The sequence below is a fragment of the Mobula hypostoma genome, chromosome 7 (assembly GCF_963921235.1).
Source record: "Mobula hypostoma chromosome 7, sMobHyp1.1, whole genome shotgun sequence".
NCBI lineage: Eukaryota > Metazoa > Chordata > Chondrichthyes > Myliobatiformes > Myliobatidae > Mobula > Mobula hypostoma.
This window is the reverse complement of record NC_086103.1, coordinates 118,428,592-118,446,952: the sequence shown is the minus strand read 5'-3', so window position 1 is coordinate 118,446,952 and position 18,361 is coordinate 118,428,592. Positions and strand designations below refer to the sequence as shown.

The 18,361-nt window shown below is 41.3% G+C and overlaps 1 protein-coding gene across 6 annotated transcripts in view; it reads left to right on the top strand.

Moving 5' to 3' along the window:
• LOC134349486 (protocadherin Fat 3-like) overlaps positions 1 to 18,361 on the top strand; it is a 763,599-nt gene that overhangs the window by 432,770 nt on the left and 312,468 nt on the right. For 5 of the 6 annotated variants that reach the window (XM_063053870.1, XM_063053874.1, XM_063053871.1 and 2 more), the window contains one exon: positions 8,792 to 9,106. In XM_063053870.1, the coding sequence (XP_062909940.1) occupies positions 8,792 to 9,106 (315 nt within the window). Of the gene's footprint in view, positions 1 to 8,791; positions 9,107 to 10,940; positions 12,708 to 18,361 lie in introns of those variants that run through there. The other variant, XM_063053873.1, reaches the window with a different exon arrangement.

Here is an 18,361-nt window from a genome sequence, read left to right as displayed (position 1 = left end):
AGGTTAAATCTACCTACACTTCAAAGTAGAGGTGCAGTTGAATTTTCTTTGAAATGGCTTTTACATGCTGGTACCAGTACAGGAATTTAAAGTTACTGAAGCTCTTCACCTCCAATCCCCTAATGAGCAATGGCTCAATGGTCTTCAGTTTCTTCCTCATGTAGTCAATAATTGGCTCTTTGGTTTTGCTGATGTTGAGAGATTGTTGTCATGGCACCACTCAACATTTTCAATTTTCAATCTCCCATCAATATGCCGATTTGTCGCCACCTTGGTGTTGGAGCTGTGCTCAGCTTCACAGTCATAAAGTGAGTAGAGGGTGGGCTAAGCACACAGCCTTATGGTGCACCTGTGCTGATGGTGATTGTGGAGGAGATGTTGTGCCAATTCATACTGACTGGGGCCTGCAAGTGTGGAAATTGAGGGTCCAGTTACATAAAGAGGTATCAAGGTAAAGGTCTTGTATTAATCAGTTTTGAGGAGCTCATAGTGTTAAATGTGGAGCTGTAGTCAATGAAGAACATCCTGATGTATGCATCTTCACTGTCCAGATGTTCAGAGCTGAGTGGAAAGCCAATGAAATGGCACCTGCTGTTGACTTATTGTGAAGGTAGGCAAATTAGTGTGTATCCAAGTCACTCCTCAGGCAGGAGCTAATATGCTTCATGGCAACCTCCCAAAGCATGTTATCACAGTGGATTTAAGTGCTACTGGATGTTAGCCATTGAGGCATCAGGTTTTGGGTACTGGTGTGATTGAAGTCTGCTTGAAGTAGATAGATACCAAAGACTGGTCTTCAGTACTTGGCCGTCTGGGCCTCATGCTTTTGGTAGGTTCACTCTCCTGAATTGCTCTCAGTTTAGCCTCAGAAACTGAAAACATAGGGTTGTTGTGTGTTGTGGGAGTTTGTAGAGGTGCCTCCATGTTTTGTTGGTCAAAGTGAACATAAAAGGCATTGAGCTCATCTGGAAGTGAAACCTTGTTGTTATTGATGTCATTTGCTTTCATCTTGTGGAAGCTGATAGCATTCTAACTGTCCAGAGCTGTAGAGCATCATTCTGTGTTTCAAGGTTGGTCTGGAATTGCCACTTCTCATGTGGCTTGCTGGAAGTTATACCTGGATTTCCTGTGTTTTCCAGGGTTGCTAGACTTGAATACCACTGATCTAGCCCTCAGCAGATTGCAGATCTCTTGGTCCATTGGAGGTTTCTTTGGATGACTGAATGCTTTTGTGTGAACACACTTGTCCGTAATTGTCTTTATAAAGTCCATGACAACTCTGGCATAGTCATTCAGGTCCTCTGATGTGTCCCTCAGTATTGCCCAGACCACCAACTTGTAGCAATCCCTAGCCGCTCCTCTGCCTCCTGTTACCACCTCTTTGTTGTCTTTACCTCTGGTCTTTAGCCTCTGTTTGCTTGTAGGAGATGGACAGCCAGGTGATCAGATTTCTCGAAATGTGGTCTAGGGATGGAACAGTCGTCATTCTTGATTGGTAGTGTAGCAGTGGTTGAATTTATTGGGACACCTGTTGCTGCAGGTGATGTGCTGATGTTAATTGGAATATCTCCAAATAAGCAAGATTGAAGGCTTTGGCAAGTCTGTGAAAGGCGTCTGGGTAGGCTGTATCATGTTTCCTAATCACTCCACTCAATACATCAAGTGCCTGCATAACGTTTGCCTTTGGCAGTAAGTTAACTGTGGTCATGATAATGGTCGAATTCTTTCGGTAAGTAGAATGGTCAGTACTTAATCATTAGATGTTCTGGGTCAGGAGAACAAGAGTGTAACGTGACCACAATGTCCTATACCAAAGGAAATAAAATTTCTTAAGTAGTTGGCTTGTTACACAGTTACGTCACCTAATGGAAATGGGCAAGTCCAGTTGCAGAGGAAAACAGATAAGTTTTGAATCCAATTCTGAGTTTGAACTGCTTCTCTCCTTCTTTTAGAAAGAGATCACCAGTGCTGCAACCGGAATTTAATTTAATTGGGGATGTGGCTGCAGATGATGGAATACAGAACATGAGAATATTTAATATGCACATAGGAAAAGGTGTCTTTTTTCTGAACAAAGTGGTCAAAGCAGGTATCGAATAAGAAGAGATGGAATAGGAATGAAGTGTGTTCAAGTTTTTTGAATCTTGGAAGGGATATAATGAGGTGAAATTGCTGGAGACATTTCAGAGATTACCAAAGTATTTGAAGCACGCTGTGCTTCAGATCATCTTGGTGTCTGAAGATCAGGGGGATGCTCCTCAGTATCCAGCCAAAACTTTCTCCATCAACTAAAATTATCAAAATAGATATTCTGGTAATTATTATATTACTACTGGATGGCTATGGTGTGCATGAATTAGCATTACCTGCATTACAACAATAACAACTTTTCAAAAGTAAACATCAGCTCGAAGACACATTCAGGTGTTCGGTCTTGCTTTGTTAATATTCTTTAGAGATTAGTATTACTACGTACGTGGATGGCATATGTATGGGGAGACTGCAGAATGTATGAGAATGGGTTGTGCCAGGACACAAAATATTGATGTACTGAATTCTTCACGACTGTCTTTCTTCAACTCATTGCATTTTGATGTGTTGAGACCATAAGATGTAAGAGCATAATTAAGCCACTCGACCCATCGAGTCTGGTCCGCCATTCCATTATGGCTGATTAATTATCCCACTCAACACCATTATCCTGCCTTCTCCTTGTAATTGTTAATGCCCTGACTGACCAAGAGCCTATCTACCTTTGCTCCAAATATACTCCATGACTTGGCCTCCACAGCCATCCATATCAATGAATTCTACAGATTCACCACCCTTGGGCTAAAGAAATTCCTTCTCGTCTCTGTTCTAAATGGACGTCCCACTATTCTGAGGTTCTGCCCTCTGGTCCTGGACTCACCCACTTTTGGTATATATCTTTCCTGAACCTTCTGAATTGCCCCCAGAAACTCCAGCCATTGCCTTTTCTGCTGTCATCCCAGCTAGTGTACCCTTCCAATCAACTTTAGCCAGCTTTTCTCTCATACCTCTGTAACTTCCCTTTACTCCACTATAATACTAATACATCTAACTTTATCTTCTTCATCTCAAACTGCAGGATAAACTTCATATTATTACCATTGTCTCCCAAGGGTTCCTTTACCTTTTCCTCCCTAATCAAATTCCAATCCAAATTTGCATTTCCCCTTGTGGGCTCAACCACAAGCTGCTTTAAAAAACCATTACAAATTCTCTCTTGAGATCCGGCAACCTGATTTTCACAATCTACCTGCATACTGAAATCCTCTGTGCCTAATGTAACATTGCCCTTCTTACATGGCTTTTCTATTTCCTGTTGTTGGCTACTGTTCAGGGTCCTGTATATAACTCTCATCAGGAGTGTCTTTTTGCACTTGCACTATTTTAACTCCACTCAGAAGGATTTTACATCTTACAATCCTATATCAATTCTTTCTAAGGATTTGATTTCATTTTTTACCAATAGAACTACCCTGGACCCTCTGCATACTTACCTGTCCTTTTGATACAGGAGTATCCTTAGATGTTAAACTCCCAACTATGATCTTCTTTCAGTCACATTTCTGCCAATCTCTAACTGCACTATATGATCATCTACTTTATTTCATATACTGCTTGCATTCAAATATAACACCTTCAGTCCTATGTTCATCACCCTCTTTGATTTTGCCCCCATGTTACACTTCACCTCATCCCATTTATTGTATATTTAATATTCAGTATTATTTGAATAATATTATAAATATATTTTTGGTTCAGCATTCTTTCTTGTTTATATAATTCATTACCTGTTGTATGTAAAAGTACATGAATGGCATATGTCATCATGCCACCAAATAATTTGTGCGCACCTCACTAATGTAAAAGTAAAGTACACCTGCATAAACCTGGCTCCAGGTTTTTCATTCAATTAGTTTTATGTAATGGAGTTTCTGAGGAAACTTGGAATGAAATTTTTAAATTGCTTAACACTTCATCGTTATGTGCCCGCCACTCCCTCCTACAATTTAAAATGGTCCACAGGGCCCACATGACTCAGGATAAGCTATCTCGCTTTTATTCGGATATATCCCCCTGTTGTGATAGATGTAACAATGGAGAAGCTTCATTAATTCATACGTTTTGGACATGCCTGAGTCTTGAAAAATGCTGGAAGGAAGTATGTCAAACTTTCTCTGTACTTTTCAAAGTAAATTTTAAGCCTAACCCTTTGACTGCCTTTTTCGATATTGTTGGAGGAAAAGATATTATTTTGGAGACATCTCATTTGCACATTTTGGCTTTTATTTCTCTTATAGCTAGGAGGGCGATCTTGTTTAAATGGAAGGATGTCGTTCCATCAACTCACGCTCAATGGTTATGTGATGTTATGTCATGCTTAAATTTAGAGAAGATTCATTGTTCAATTTCTGAATCTAGCCAAGACTTTCAAACATTGTGGGGACCATTTTTGAACAATTTTCAAAACCTTAGATTTGCTGTTAAAGTACAGAGGTCGGCTGATAACATATTTCACTATATGATAAGATGTTTTTTTCCTCCTTTCTTTACTGAACAGCTTCGATCTTGGTAGTGAGCTTAGATTCTGTTTTTTGAATAATAAGTTATCATATTTCAATATTACAATTTAATTTAAATTACATGAATATAGGGTAATGAGATCGCAAGTGTGATTCAAATGTAATGTATCTGGTATTATTTTATCTTTTTTTTGATTTATAATATATATCTTATACTCTGTATTCTTCTATGTAGAAATTAATAAAAATATTGAAAAAGAAGAAGCAGAAATGGCTGGCTACATCAGACAGGAAGATGTGTTTGATTGCAAACAAGATAACTGGCTGATGTGTACTGAGCAAATTGAGCAGTATTTTGAACCAAATTAAATAGCCGATGAGATATGAGCATTGGCAGGAGCTTATGTCATATGTGCAGGCCTCACTAAAGTAAAAACGAATTACACACACAGATCTCTGGCTCCATGTTTTTTTCCGATTAGTTTTATTATCTGCAATTATAAAACATAACTGCAAATTTTTGCAGGTACAAAACTGAAATTTTGCCCTATCATCTGTCTGTCCATCGTCACAATCTTGCTGTACACTACTTCAACTTGTACACCAACTGCTCCATCCTCAGCCTTATCATTCTACTTCCTAGCCCCTGCCAACATAGTTTAAACCCTCCCCAACAGCTCTAGCAAACCTGCCCGCAAGCATATGGAGTCACAATGTTTTGAAAGTAGATCCACAGTATGTACCCTCACAGCATCTATGTCAGCCATCTTCATCAGTCACATTTTATGTCACACTGATTCTGATAACCTTGTTACATTTCGGATAATGAATACAGTCAGCCCTCATCCGCGAGGGATTGGTTCCAGGACCCGTCGCGGATACCAAAAAATGCAGGTGCTCAAGTCTCTTATTCAACCTGTCTCAATGCGGTGGACCTTAGGACCCAGCGGAACCCTGGACCTTATTTAACCTGTCTCAGCGCGGTGGACATTAGGACCTGGTGGCGGAGCTCTGAATCCGCAGTGTTTCTGTTCACGAAAATAATCACGATCACAATTGAAAATGAAGTAGAAATAATAAAGCGATCAGAAAGAGGTGAAACGCCATCGGTCATTGGAAAAGCTTTAGGCTACAGTTGGTCAACGATCGGAACAATTTGAAAGGATAAAGTGAGAAAGGCCCTGCCCCGATGAAAGCTACAATTATTACTAAGCAACGCAGTGGTTTAATTATTGGGTTTTGGGGTTTTGGGTTTTTGATCCTTCACATCAACCCGGCATGATTGGAGAGTACGCTCGGGTGCTGAACTTCCGTTCGCGAACCCGGCGCTGAAACATACGTTTCTTAAGTGTTTTATATGCATAGAAAGGTAAAATATATATGCTATACTGAGACAAACATTTGACTAACTGACGCTACATAATACCAGATGTACCTGTTCCGACTTAATTAGTAAGAGAACTTCAGGTTTTTTTTTCGATCTCAATCCACAATAACCTACGCACATCCTCCCGTATACTTTAAATCATTTCTAGATTACTTATAATACCTAATACAATGTAAATGCTATGTAAAATAGTTGTCATACTGCATTGTTTAGGGAATAATGACAAGAAAAAAAGTCTGTACATGCTCGAACAACAAGTGCTGGAAGAGCACTTCCAGGTTTTTTTGATTAGCGGTTGAATTCGCGCATGCGGAACTCGTGGATAAGGAGGGCCGACTGTACATATTTGTTGTTGTGTATACACTAGAGTTAGAAAGATGAGATCTTGGAACATGTGAAGTTCTAGTAGGTCCTGCCGGCCAGGGTGGATGGAGGGAGGATATTTTCCCCAGCTGGGGGTGGAAAAACTGGTGTTACTATGTCAGGAAGTAGAGTAGGGTTTTAAAACTAAGAGGAGGAAAAACGACATCACCTCGCATGTGGACAGTTTGTGGAATTCTCTGACACAGAATACTGTGGAGAATAAGTTACAGTATATATTTAAAGTTGAGCTGGATAGACTTCAAGACCTACAGGGACAAGGTCCAGCACCTGGCCGCGTGGTGTGCTGATAACAACTTGGCCCTTAACACCCAGAAGAGCAAGGAAATTATTGTGGACTTCAGGCATGCTAGGAGCCACACTCACGTCCCCGTCTACATCAACGAAGCTGTAGTGGAGTGTGTATCGAGCTTCAAATTCCTTGGTGTCCACATTTCCGATGATCTCACCTGGTCCCTGAACTCTTCCATTCTGATCAAAAAGGCGCAACAGCACCTTTATTTCCTGCAGAGCATCAAGAAAGCTCACCTCTGTCCCAGGATACTGACGGACTTTTACCGCTGTACCATTGAGAGCATACCCACCAACTGCATCTCAGTGTGGTATGGCGACTGTCCTGTAACGGACCACAAAACACTCCAGCGGGTGGTGAAAACTGCCCAGTGGATTATCGGCACCCAATTGCCTACCATTGTGAACATCTACCTGGGCAGGGCGAAAAGCATTATCAAGGATGCATCTCACCCTAACTATGGACGTTTTACTCTCCTCCCATCTGGTAGGCGCTACAGGAGCCTCCACTCCTGCACCAGCATGCTCAAGAAGAGCTTTTTCCCTGAGGCTGTGACTCTGCTGAACCTCACATCACAGCGCTAAGCAGTATTGCACCCATATTGGACTGTCTCAGTACATTTATATTTGTGTGCTGTAGCACTTACTTTTTGTTCACAGTTATTTTGTAAATAATACTATTCTTTTGCACTTCTGGTCAGATGCTAATTGCATTTCATTGGCTTTGTATCTGTACTTGGCACAATGACAATAAAGTTGAATCTATTCTAACCTAATCTAATCTAAATGCATCATAGGGTGTGAGGAGAGATTGGGAACATTGCCTTGAGACACTGGATCAGCTAAAACTGTGTTGGATAGCAGAGGAGGCAGTAAAGTGGCATATTATAACTCCTATTTTGCTATATTTCTGTTAATAATATCGAACGTTTTGTGGCCAACTCCAGGCATTGGAAAATGGTAAATGGTTCCATGTACAATGTGCTAATCAGACAGGCAGAAAAGCTGATTGTTTTTTGTCGTGTATTTTTGTCACAGGACAACGTTTTCTTTCTGCTGCTTTTTCAGTTTGCTTTCATTTTAATTGTTAGGGCTGAATTTCAGCAATGTGGGTATCAATGCTTGTATCCTAGCCATTAAATACCCTCAGATAAAGAGAAGTTAAATTGTTTGAGACCAGACTAATTTTTGTCAGGAAACCGTGTAACTCGCCTGATTTTTAGAAAGAAGTAGTATTGATAGTATTCGCTTGACTGTGTTTAACACATTTATGTGACAATTTTTAATAGTACTTTAAATGATGAATGCAGTTACAATAGCAAAGAATAGCTGCTGTATAAACCTATTGAGCTGGTTTACATTAGTATCAATAATATGGGTACAAGATTATTAATCTCCTAATTCCAACAGAATAAAGAGTGAGTTACTTATTAGTGTGAAAATGATTATTGACGAGGACACAACAAGCTAACTTTGCTTAATATTTTCAGCCTTAGGGAGTTGTGGAAAACTGCATTTATCTCTTCTTATCAGTCTCTGATATCAATGTATTTTGCAATCATCACTGAGCATTATGATCTTAAAAATAGATAGAGTCAAGCTGAAAATTCATTTAATGAAAAAAAGGCACTGACTTTTGGAGATGATATGTAAATTACATATGTTATATGTATAAAATGTGAGTGGATAGTGAAGGATAAATGAATAGGAAGTAATTTTTCAAACTCAACTGTATTTTCAAATATATAATTGTATAAATTCAATGGAATAATGGGGTTACAAGCTGCTCATGATGTGTGATGAAATTTGTGACTTTAATATTAGGTTAGTAGGCCCTGGATTCTCTAGGCATGCTCAAATATGGTGCTTTACTCTCAAGAACGATAATTTGCAATTTATATCTTACTGTGTATGCTGTTTCAGGATGATTTTTATTGCACCAATAGATTGATGTTGTAATTGGATAATGAAGAATTGAAAAAAGGTAAAATGAAAAAAAATGCTTAAAATCAATAACCATCTGTTGTGTATGGGACAAATTCTTTAACCCTTTTTATATTACACTTAGTAAATATCATTACTAAGATGTTTAAAATTATTATTGATGCATATCTGGCTTGGTAAATGTGAGTATCAATCACCATTGTAACCTGTTTAATTCTTCTGTTGCTTTCTGTCTCAGGTTTAATTATTACGGCCGATGTACTTGATCGTGAAACAACTGCTTCCTACTGGCTTACTATGTATGCCACAGACCGTGGAGTAGTTCCATTATTTTCATCTATTGAAATCTATATTGAAGTTGAAGATGAAAATGACAATGCACCCATATCTTCTCAACCTATTTACCACCCGTCAGTCATGGAAAACTCTCCCAAGGACGTTCCCATTGTTCAGATCCAGGCCTATGATCCAGATTCCAGTTCTAGTGATAAAATGACATTTAAAATTACCAGTGGGAACCCACAGAATTTCTTCACCATTAACTCTAAGACCGGTAAGTCCCATTATTTTATATTGTCCTTTTTGTAAGAGCCAGTCACATATGAAATACTTTACAACACAGCTGGTTGTCAGCTTTCTACCCTGGAATGCTTTCTTTCCTACTAGTTCACATGCGTTCTGAAAGAATAAAGAATGGCCTTTCTATCATGTTTTCCTAATGGATTATCACAAAGATGATTGTTTTTGCAATCAAAGGATTTCTGGCATGTTGAATCAGTCTGTCATGCAATTAAAAGAACTTTTTGATTTACTCCAGGAGAATCACAGACCCTTCCCTCCTTACATTGTCTTGATGAAGAAACACCAGTTGCAATTTCAGAATCAGGATCAGATTTATTATCACGCATATATGATAAGAAACTTGTTTTGCTGCAGCAATACACTGCAAACACATAAAATTTAAGAAATTATAAGGATAAGTAAGTAGTGCCAAAAAAGGGATAATGAGGTCGTGGATGGGCTCATGGATAGTTAAGACATCTGATGGCGGAAGAAAAGAAGCTGTTCCTAACTCCTTGAGTGTGAGTCTTCATATTCCTTACCTCCCCCGGGGCAGTGACAAGAAGAGGGCATGTCCTAGATGGTGATGGACTTTAATGATCGATGTCACCTTCTTGGGGTAACCCCTCGTGAACACGTCCTTGATAATAGGGAGGGTTGTGCCCATGATGGAGCAGGTTGAGTCCGTAACCTCTTTCAACCCTGTGCAATGGAACCTCCATAACAGGTTGTGATGCAACCAGTTAGAATGCTCACCAATGTACATCTGCAGAAATTTACAAGAATCATTGTGGACATACCACATCTCCTTAAACTCCTAACAATCTAGAGCCGCTAGTGTGCCTTCTTCATGATTGCATCAATGTGCCGAGGCTGGGACAGATCATTTTAGATGCTGGTGCCCAGGAACTCACAGCGGTTCACCTTTCCAATGCTGACCATTCAATGAGGACTGGTGCATAATCAGTTCCTTGGTCTTGTTAACATTGCGTGCTGTTGTTTTGATACCACTCAACTCTGCAATCTGTCTCACCCCTGTAAGTCCCTTCATCACCATCTGTGATCTTTTCAACAGCGAAAGAAAATACACTTTGCATCCAAATGCAAACAGTATCACTAGCTGCCTGTCTTGGCTAACTTTAATAGAGTTGGGATTTCTGAAAGGAAAACATTCTAATCTCATAACGTTTTAAAGGACAGGATTCTAATTTCTCTGGCATCATTTTTGATAGGGAGCCTGGGGATTGGTGGAACCAAGAGTAATAACATGAAGATTGTCAGGATAAGTGTTTGAAATCCCGGGTTAGAATTAAACCCCTAAATAGAAACAGGTGGGTTGAGGTCAGGTCAGTGGTTACAAACGATTACTTGTGGGTGTGTAATGAGCCAGCACCTAATTGTATCCCAGGAGAAGGATTAATAATTTTAGTTTTTGGCCATAGTTACAAACAGTGTTGCCGGCTTCTCAAGGTTTATCAGTGGCCTGCCAGCTCAAATCATGTGGAAGTCTTGCAGCATTAGGGCAGCAAGAACAGCTTTAGGAAAGTCTTTACAGATCTGAAGATGGGAAAGGTGCTTCCCATTAAATCTGCTTACTCCAAATCTATCTATCTATCTCTATCTCTCTCTCTCTCTGTCTCTTCCCCCCCCCCCCACCAAATATCCCACTTATACTATTGTGGATAATAAATTACATATTTTTCAAACATCATCACCTTCCCCCACCAGAATAGCCCCTCCCTGGAGCATTAGTCTTACTATTGTACCTTGGATTTGTTAGCACAGGTTTGTCACTTATTAAGGTCTATCTCAACTCTGTATTGCAGCTCTTTTCTTGGAAATATATCCCTATTTCTGCCTGACCACATCCTCAATTTGGAATTTCTGTAAGCCTCACTGCATGATTTAGAGGAACTGGAACCAAAACCAAATCTGTAGGAGAGCTTATTATCCCTCTGCCAAGCCAAGAGTTTCACAGAAGTGGGATCAGGCTAATATGTAATATATTGAGAAAACATCTTTATTGCTACCATAGCACAAAAAGCTCATGTTTCAACATCATCTGAGATTATTAACGATGTCTTACAATTTAGTCCTGGAAAATTTTACTGCTATAATATTATACATGGTAGTACCTCAGTGTGCTGTACATTATTCTGACTATAAATGTACAATAATAAAAGCTAGGATTTTATTTCCAGTTTCTATTGTATTCTTATCCTGAAAAGAATTTCATTGTGATGCATTGTTGAAATATTTCTTATATTGTAACTCATATTAGAATTTGAAAATGCCATGAATCTTTGATAAAATCTTTAACTAGTACATATTTCAGTTACCAAATTTAACTGAAGTCTGAGAGAAACATTTCAAAATAAATTCCTCATGATTAAATTAAATTCTAAAGACGTTTTAAATATCAAACAGTGACTAACACTGCAGTTACTATCTGTATTGAGTGTCCAGTCATAAAAACTCAAGTCTACTTATCTCAACTATATATGATGTAAGCCTTTGTTGAGCTTCAAGCATGGAAAATTAAAATGTAGATTTTCTTTTAATTAAACTGAATTTTGCCACAATTTATATTCTTGGTTCATTTTGACAATTACAATCATGATTGATGCTTGGAGAGTTGACATTACATTTGTTAGTGCAAAAGTGAGTGACAGAGCTATTTATAAATTATTTTGAGATCTGAAGCATAAACTGTCAAATGTCAAGCCCTTTATATATCCTATTTTGTTGAAGTGTCTGACTGTCTGCTTCCAAAGATACATTTAAAATTTCAATTAAATTCGGAAATGCAGAGACCGTAAAACTAATCAACATTCTCATTTTAGGTAAAGCTTTCTTTATAGTCCAAACTGCTGGATGTTCAAAGCCATTTGCAAATTGAAGCTGGCAGATATGGTTCAATAAATCTTCTGAAATAGCAATATTTTTCTGAAAAAAATTAAGGACGACATTCTTATTTTGCATTTCATACTGCTGTAACTCTTTCAGCTCGAATCAGTCACTAATATTGCCTTGACAAAGGGTTTAAAAATAAGGAGCGGAACTGGAGAGAAAAGTTATGAATAATCTTGGTATACTGTATTACCTAGTCTCAAATGTCATCCATTGGAGATCCTCCTGTATTACTGAATGAATAAACTGTCTATCCTACAGTGGTGACTCATCACACTGTGTTCAACTAGATTTACATAGATAGCTTTTTAATCGTGGAGCAGAACATGGAGACAATAATAACGCTATGAAACCTGCAGTTTGGGCTGATATGTTTAGCCGTCAGAAGCTTTTTTCATTACATTTGAAGAAGTATTTTCTAACTTTCTAAATTTCATGGCTGATAATTCAAGATTCTTTAATGTCACTTCCAGTACACTAGTGTAAATGAGAACAGAATAATTCTTGCTCTGGATCAGATTCTGCACCAAAAAAAAGCACAATGAGATGATGAACACATGATAGTAAAAAAGTACAATAAATATTAATACAAAAGATAGCTTATAAATGTTGATTGTACATCCATAAAATGATGCTTTATAGTGTCACTGTATGGACTCTTTAGTGCCATAAAGTGTAGAAGTCTCAAATTAGTTCCATTGCCTGAAGTGAGCAATGAAATAGAAGGGGTTAGTGCAACTCTATTACAGCTCGAGACACCGGGCTTCAGAGTTAAATTCCGGCATCATTTGCAAGGAGTTGGTACATCCTCCCTGTAGAATAAATGGATTTTCCCCTGGTGCTCCATTTCCTCACACAGTTCTAAGATGTACCGAGTAGATTAATTGGTCGTTGTAAATTGTCCCATGATTAGGTTCGGGTTAATCAGGTTTGTCGGGGGTTGCTGAGGCAGCGTGGTTCGAAGGGCCAGGAGGGTCTGCTTCGTGCTGTATCGCTAAATAAACCAATAAACAAATAAACGTGTGTATGAGGTTGTAGAGTACCTTTTTGTAAATGTGGGTTTAAACCTTCAGTTCCATTGATACTCTGAAAACAGATAATCATGCAGATAATGCCACTCTGCACAATAAATTTTGTTAATATTTTCAAATTGTCTGGAGTATTATGGAATGTAGTTTATTGTTGATCATTCAACACTCAATACTTTACATTCTTTGTACCATTTTGGATGAGTGACAAGCTTGGTTTCTATCCTTAGCCAGGCAGAAGCCTTTATCAATTTGAGTTTTCAGTTACCTTTAGTTTATAATTTGTGTTATGACAATTTGGCGTATTGTGGATTCAAATTCCACTGCTAACATTAATCACAAGATATGCAATTTCAACATTTAATAGATAGAGATTAGAAAATTAATTATCAAGGATTCAGTTAATCAATGTTCAGAATCTGTTAATAGTTTTTTCTCCTAATGATATATTGGATGCTTAGATTAAAGTAAGAAATAAGATTTTGAACAATGACAATTTTTTTGTTAATTTGAATATTTGAAAAGTATCTGTAAAAGAAATTATGTGGCAATTTAACAAAATTTAGCTACTTTTTGGAACATTTGAAGTGTAATTTATGTCTCAACTCAAAGAAGAAATAAAGAAATTTTACATTTGGTTTTAGAAAGAATTCATACATAATTTGGGCCACACAGTAGTACAGTGGTTATCAGAATGCTCCATGGTGGTTATCACAATGCCAGTGATAATCGATCAGGGTTTATTTCATGCTGCTGTCTGTAAGGACATTTAATGTTCTCTTCATGACAGTGTGGGTTACCTGTGGTTGCTCCAATTTCCTGCCATGTTGCAAAGACGTACGGTTAGGGTTAAGAGTTAGTGAGTTGTGGACATGCTACGTTGGCGCCAGAGGCATGGCGATGCTTGCAGGTGCACAGACTCTCCCCCCTCTCCCTCTTCTCTCTCCCCATCTCCTCTTTCCTCTCTTTCCCTCTCTCTCCTCCCCCTCCCCTCTCCTCTCTTACCACTTTCCACTTCCCCCTCCCCCTTCCCCTTCCCCCTCCCCTTCCCCCTCCCCCTCCCCCTCCCCTTCCCCCTCCCCTTCCCCCTCCCCTTCCCCCTCCCCTTCCCCTTCTCCTCCCCTTCCCCTCCCCCTTCCCCTCCCTCTTCCCCCTCTCCCCTTCCCCCTCTCCCCTTCCCCTTCCCTTCCCCTTCCCTTCCCCTTCCCTTCCCCTTCCCTTCCCCCTTCCCTTCCCCCTTCCCCTCCCCTTCCCCCTCTCCCCTTCCCCCTCTCCCCTTACCCCTTCCCTTACCACTTCCCTTCCCTCCCCCTTCCCTTCCCCTCCCCCTCCCCTTCCCCCTCCCCTTCCCCTTCCCCCTCCCCTTCCCCTTCTCCTCCCCTTCCTCTCCCCTTCCCCCCCTCTTCCCCCTCTCCCCTTCCCCCTCTCCCCTTCCCCCTCTCCCCTTCCCCCTCTCCCCTTCCCCCTCTCCCCTTCCCCCTTCCCTTCCCCTTCCCTTCCCCTTCCCTTCCCCGTCCCCTTCCCCCTCTTTCCTCTACTCTCCTCTCCTCTTTCCTCTCTTTCCCTCTCTCCCCTTCACCTCTCTCCTCTCCTCTCCTTTCCACTCTTCCCTGCCCCCCTCCACCTCCCCCTCTTCCTCTTCCCCCTCTTCCTCTTCCCCCTCTTCCTCTTCCCTGTCTCATCTCCTTCTAACCCCCCTCCTCCTTCCCCTTTCCCCCATCCCTCTACGCCCCCTCTTCTCCTCTTCTCTCTTTACCCCGTCTCCTCTCTCCCTCTTCTTTTTCCTCCCCCCTGTCAAATTCAGATGATTTTTCATGTGACTGTACACATATACAACCAAATGAAACAACATTCCTCCGGACCATGGTGCACTGACACATCATGTATCACACATAGCACATGAACCAAAATATGATACTGTCATCATCATCATATGTTGCAGATGTAGGTGATCAATGGTGTGTCCCCCCGGTCACATGTCTTGTAAACACACTGCCCAGAAGGTGTGGCCCCAGACATTAGCAATACCCTTCAGGTGTTGTCTGCCTGGTGTCAGTGGTCACATAACCGGGATGTGGAATGCACCAGCTGCTCATATGACCATCCACCACCTACTCCCATGGCTTCATGTGACCCTGATCGGGTGCTACACCTTGACCAAAGGTGACCTGCAGGCTAGCGAAGGGAAGAGGTGCCTTACAGCTCCTTTGGTAGATACTGTATGTATCTCCACTCCGCCACCCATATGCAATAAATAAATTGATAAAATATAATTCAAAACACATGTAACTAAGCTCAGCACAGGAAAACGGTAAACGGCTCTCTGTCCTAGTGATGAGACCTCAATGGTGGCAGGGTATTCATTACTCTCAGGGCCTGAGGGAAGAAACTGTTACCCAGTCCGGCAGTCCTAGTCCTGATGCTTCCTTCAATACCTCCTACCTTGAGATTGTGAGATGGGTGGTAGAGATCATCAACAATGCTTTGGGCCCTTTGTCTACAACGCTCCAAATAAAATGTCAAAAATAGGGGCGGGTGCTCCCAATGAACCACTCAGTAGCTTTCACTATCATCTGTAGGGTTTTCCAGTCTGATCCCTTGCATCTTCCGTACCAAACAATGATACAGCCAGATTGGAAACTCTCAATGGTCCTCCTGTAGAAAGTTGTTCGAATGGGGGCAGGGAGCCTTGCACGCCCCGATATCCTCAGGAAGTTCAGACGCTGCCGTGCTTTCTTGATTAGTGAGAAGGTGTTGTGGGTCCAGGTTAGGTTGTCTGTTATGTGCACACCAAGGTATATTGTGCTCTTCTCTCTCTCCATGGCAGGGCCATTGATGTGCAATGGTTGACCTGTGCCTTCCTGAAGTCTATAACCGCCTCTTTTGCCTTGACAACATTGATACTGGGGTTGTTGTTCTCGCACCATTTAACAAGACACTCTACCTCCTCGCTCATCATTGTTGCTGATGAGGCCAACCACGGTAGTATCATCAGCGAACTTGATGATATGGTTTGAGCTGAATCTGGCCGTGCAGTGATGAGTCAGCAGCATGAACAGCAGTGGACCGAACATGCAACACTGGGGGCACCAGTGTACAGCATGATGGAGCAACTTGGTTTGTCTGGGGTCTTATCATCAAGAAGTCCAAGATACAGTTACAGAGAGGGGTGTTGAGTCCCACTGAGGGCAGTTTACCCACCAGCCTCTAAAGGATAATCATATTAAATGCTGAGCTGAAGTCAGTGAGCAACATCCTGGCGTATGAGGCATTGTCTTCTCGGTGGGACAGGATGAAGTGGAGGGCTGAGGCAATGACATCATCAGTGGACCAGTTTAAGCAGTAGTTGAACTTGAAAGGATCCAATATAGTGGGTAGGTGGGGTTATATACAATCCTTTACCAGCCGCTCAAAGCAATTCTTGATTGCTCAAGTCATTGTCACGGGACAGTAACCATTTAGGCCAGTTACCGTTGCTCTCTTGGGGACCGGAATGATGATGGCTGCCTTGAATCCTGTAGGGACAGTGGACTGTTTCGGAGAGATAGTAAAGATGTCCATTATGACCTCTGTTAGCTGGGCTGCACGGTTCCTCAGCACCTGACCAGGTACGTTGTCTAACTCCGCAGCTTTGCATGAGTTTACCCTGGCTGGGTCCTCCTTATCTCAGCTGCAGCCAGACAGAATGCCTGTTCCTTAGGGAGAGGGGGATTTGCTCGATGTCACATCAGTCAATTGGTCAAATTGTACATAGAGAGCACTCAGCCTATCAGGAAGGGAGGGTTCGCGGTGGTTGATGTGCAGGGTTGACCTGTAATCAGTTTTGGTTTGGATGTGCGCTGTGTGTCCCTGGTGTCTGAGGGTTTTCTGTGTGTACTCATGCTTTGCCTTCCTGATGGCACGGAGAGCACAGCTCTTGCTGACCTTACAGTTGTCCTGACCCCCGATGTGCAGCGATCCCTGAAGAGTGCACAAACCTCTGCAGTCAGGCTAGTGTAACTCAGCTCTAATATATTCTTTCCTGACAAGCTGATAGAACTTTGGCAGGACTGTTTTTAAGTTGGCAAGGTTTAAGTCACCAGCAATAATGAAGAAACCACCAGGGTGAGCGGCTTCGAGGTTGCAGATTGTGCTGTTGAGCTCTTGCAGCACTTCCCCACCACTAGAATGGGAGGGGCAATGTAAACAGCAATGATCACAATGCCAGTGAACCCCCTCAGTAAGCAGAAGGGCCTGCACTTCACCATTACGAACTCTATCTGCAGTTAGCAGTGGGCCATTACTACTGAGACGTTCACACACCAGTTCTAACTGATGTAGACACACAGAACCTCCTCCAAGGGTCTTGCTGGAGGTCACAGCTTTTCTGTCTGCCTGAAAGGAGATTAGGCATTCTAGCTGGATGGCGGAGTCTGTAATGGTGTTCCTGTCAGGACAGGTGTGCAACTGTCCTCATCTCTCAACGGTTCAGATGCAGACGCAGTTAATCCTTAATTTTCCAGGAATTGGACATCAGTGAGTACAATTGATGATAGTGTGGACCTGCAGGGATTGGCTTTATTGCTTTAATACTGGCGCATGTACTGTGCCTCTGCAGTCGAGTGCACTGCTTCTGCTGACTGCTTCCACTTCCCTAAGTAGCTATAGTAGACTGTGGGGTGGAGTGAGAGTCTGCTTCCCGCGTTAGTCCAGAACTACGTAACGCCTTCCTTATTCCGCTCGCTAGTGAGGTCGACTTGCAGGTTTTTGTGTTCTGAATGTTCACCTGTGTTTTTCAGTCATAGAGAAAACGAACAGGATAAGAAATTTCACCATTGCTTTGAGCCAGAGTGGCCACTGTGTCTGCACACACTGCTATCTCTCTCCTCCCTCCATCTCTCCCTCCCTTCCTCCCTCCCTCCCTCCTGCCCTTCCTCCCTCCCTCCCACCCTCCCTTCCTCTCTTCCTCTTCAACTTTCTGCAACATTATGCCTCTCTCAAATCTGATTTTCCTAAAAAGTACCATTGTTGAAATGATCATTGAACTACATGAAAGCTCTTACTTTGGTTGCATATAGGTATGCCAGTATTTAAATGATTGTACCTTCATGAAAACTTTTAATTGCTTCTTGGTATCATGAGCTGCTTTTGGTGTGTTGAAACTGATAATGGGCAGTCAAAATTTTCTTCAGAATTGATTAATTGTTTGGAAAGTTACAGGTAAATGTAATTTATAAAACAGAACATTTGTCAAAATTGATGGGTTCCCTTATCCAATTCTTTCAGCAACTATTCATGAACAAACTGCATACTTAATTAAGTTGTCTTGA